This window comes from Sinocyclocheilus grahami, unplaced genomic scaffold (assembly GCF_001515645.1).
Source record: "Sinocyclocheilus grahami isolate Dianchi unplaced genomic scaffold, SAMN03320097.WGS_v1.1 scaffold98.1, whole genome shotgun sequence".
Lineage (NCBI taxonomy): Eukaryota > Metazoa > Chordata > Actinopteri > Cypriniformes > Cyprinidae > Sinocyclocheilus > Sinocyclocheilus grahami.
The window spans coordinates 3539508-3540570 of record NW_015505277.1 but is presented as its reverse complement, the minus strand read 5'-3'; the positions used below and the strand labels follow the sequence as shown (position 1 = coordinate 3540570).

Genomic DNA, 1063 nt, shown 5'->3' with positions numbered 1-1063 from the left:
AACTTAAATGATTTTAGCAAATGGCTGCAATATAACAAAGAGTGAAAAATTTAAGGGGGTCCGAATACTTTCCGTACCCACTGTAGCAAGAGCTAATGCTCACGCTACTCGATGTCCAGAAGATGGAGCTATCGTCTAAATTAAAGACAGAGAAGCACTGCTCAGATCTTATGATTGTAAACTCTCCTAGTCAAATCTCTCTATTCTTATTATTCACAATAATAGTGAGCCTCAAACCAACATCACATTTCCATTTTGCTCAAGGCAGACCAGCTGTCAGAGACATTACAGATGCATCCTGCTCTACAACCTTGCAACACACTCTCTCTCTCTCTCTCTCTCTCAAACACACACAAACAAACCTCGAGAATCTGATCTCCGGCCCAGAGCCGACCGTCCCGCGCCGCCGCCCCCTCCTCGTATACTTCATGAATCACTATGGCATCCTGAAAAAATGAGAAATGTGTGTGAAGAGGAGGAATATGGCAAACAATTTTAAGAAAGAAACTACAAATTCCTATCACATGTTTCTTAAAGGATAGCTCACCTAAAATGTTTAATTCTGTCACCATTTACTCACCCTAGAAAAACAAAACAGATAAAAAAACAAAACAATAAAAAGACAAAAACTAAACCGAAAAAAACACAACAAATACACAAGACAAAACTAAAAGACAAAAAACTAACAAAACAGAAAAATACAAAACAAAACAAACAAAAAATAAATAAAAATGTAGCAAAAATTAAAACAAATACAAGACAAAATACTAAACAGAAAAAACAAAATAGAAAAATCTAAACAAATACAAGACAAAACAAAACAAAAAACAAAACAGAGAAAATACAACAATCCGTGTATCATTCGATCATTCGTTTTTTTATTGAATATTGAAAGTAGAAAAATGAGAAAACGGCTCCTTTTTCGTTTTTTCCAAAAAACAAAAAACGAGAATTCAGCTTAAATTTTAAGCTTTAAGGAATTAAACGTCCCTTTCTGCTGATTGGTCAGCCGAAGATCAAACCGTGCCATCATCAGTTCTTCTGCAGTATCACGCAGCAGAAT

At 35.1% G+C, this 1063-nt stretch overlaps 1 protein-coding gene across 1 annotated transcript in view; it reads right to left on the bottom strand.

Annotated features, from left to right (window-relative positions):
• Positions 1-1063, bottom strand: part of LOC107588105 (inaD-like protein) — a 108770-nt gene that overhangs the window by 11445 nt on the left and 96262 nt on the right. Inside the window, exon 36 of the mRNA XM_016276114.1 lies at positions 363-446. Within this exon, the coding sequence (XP_016131600.1) occupies positions 363-446 (84 nt within the window). The remainder of the gene's footprint in view (positions 1-362; positions 447-1063) is intronic.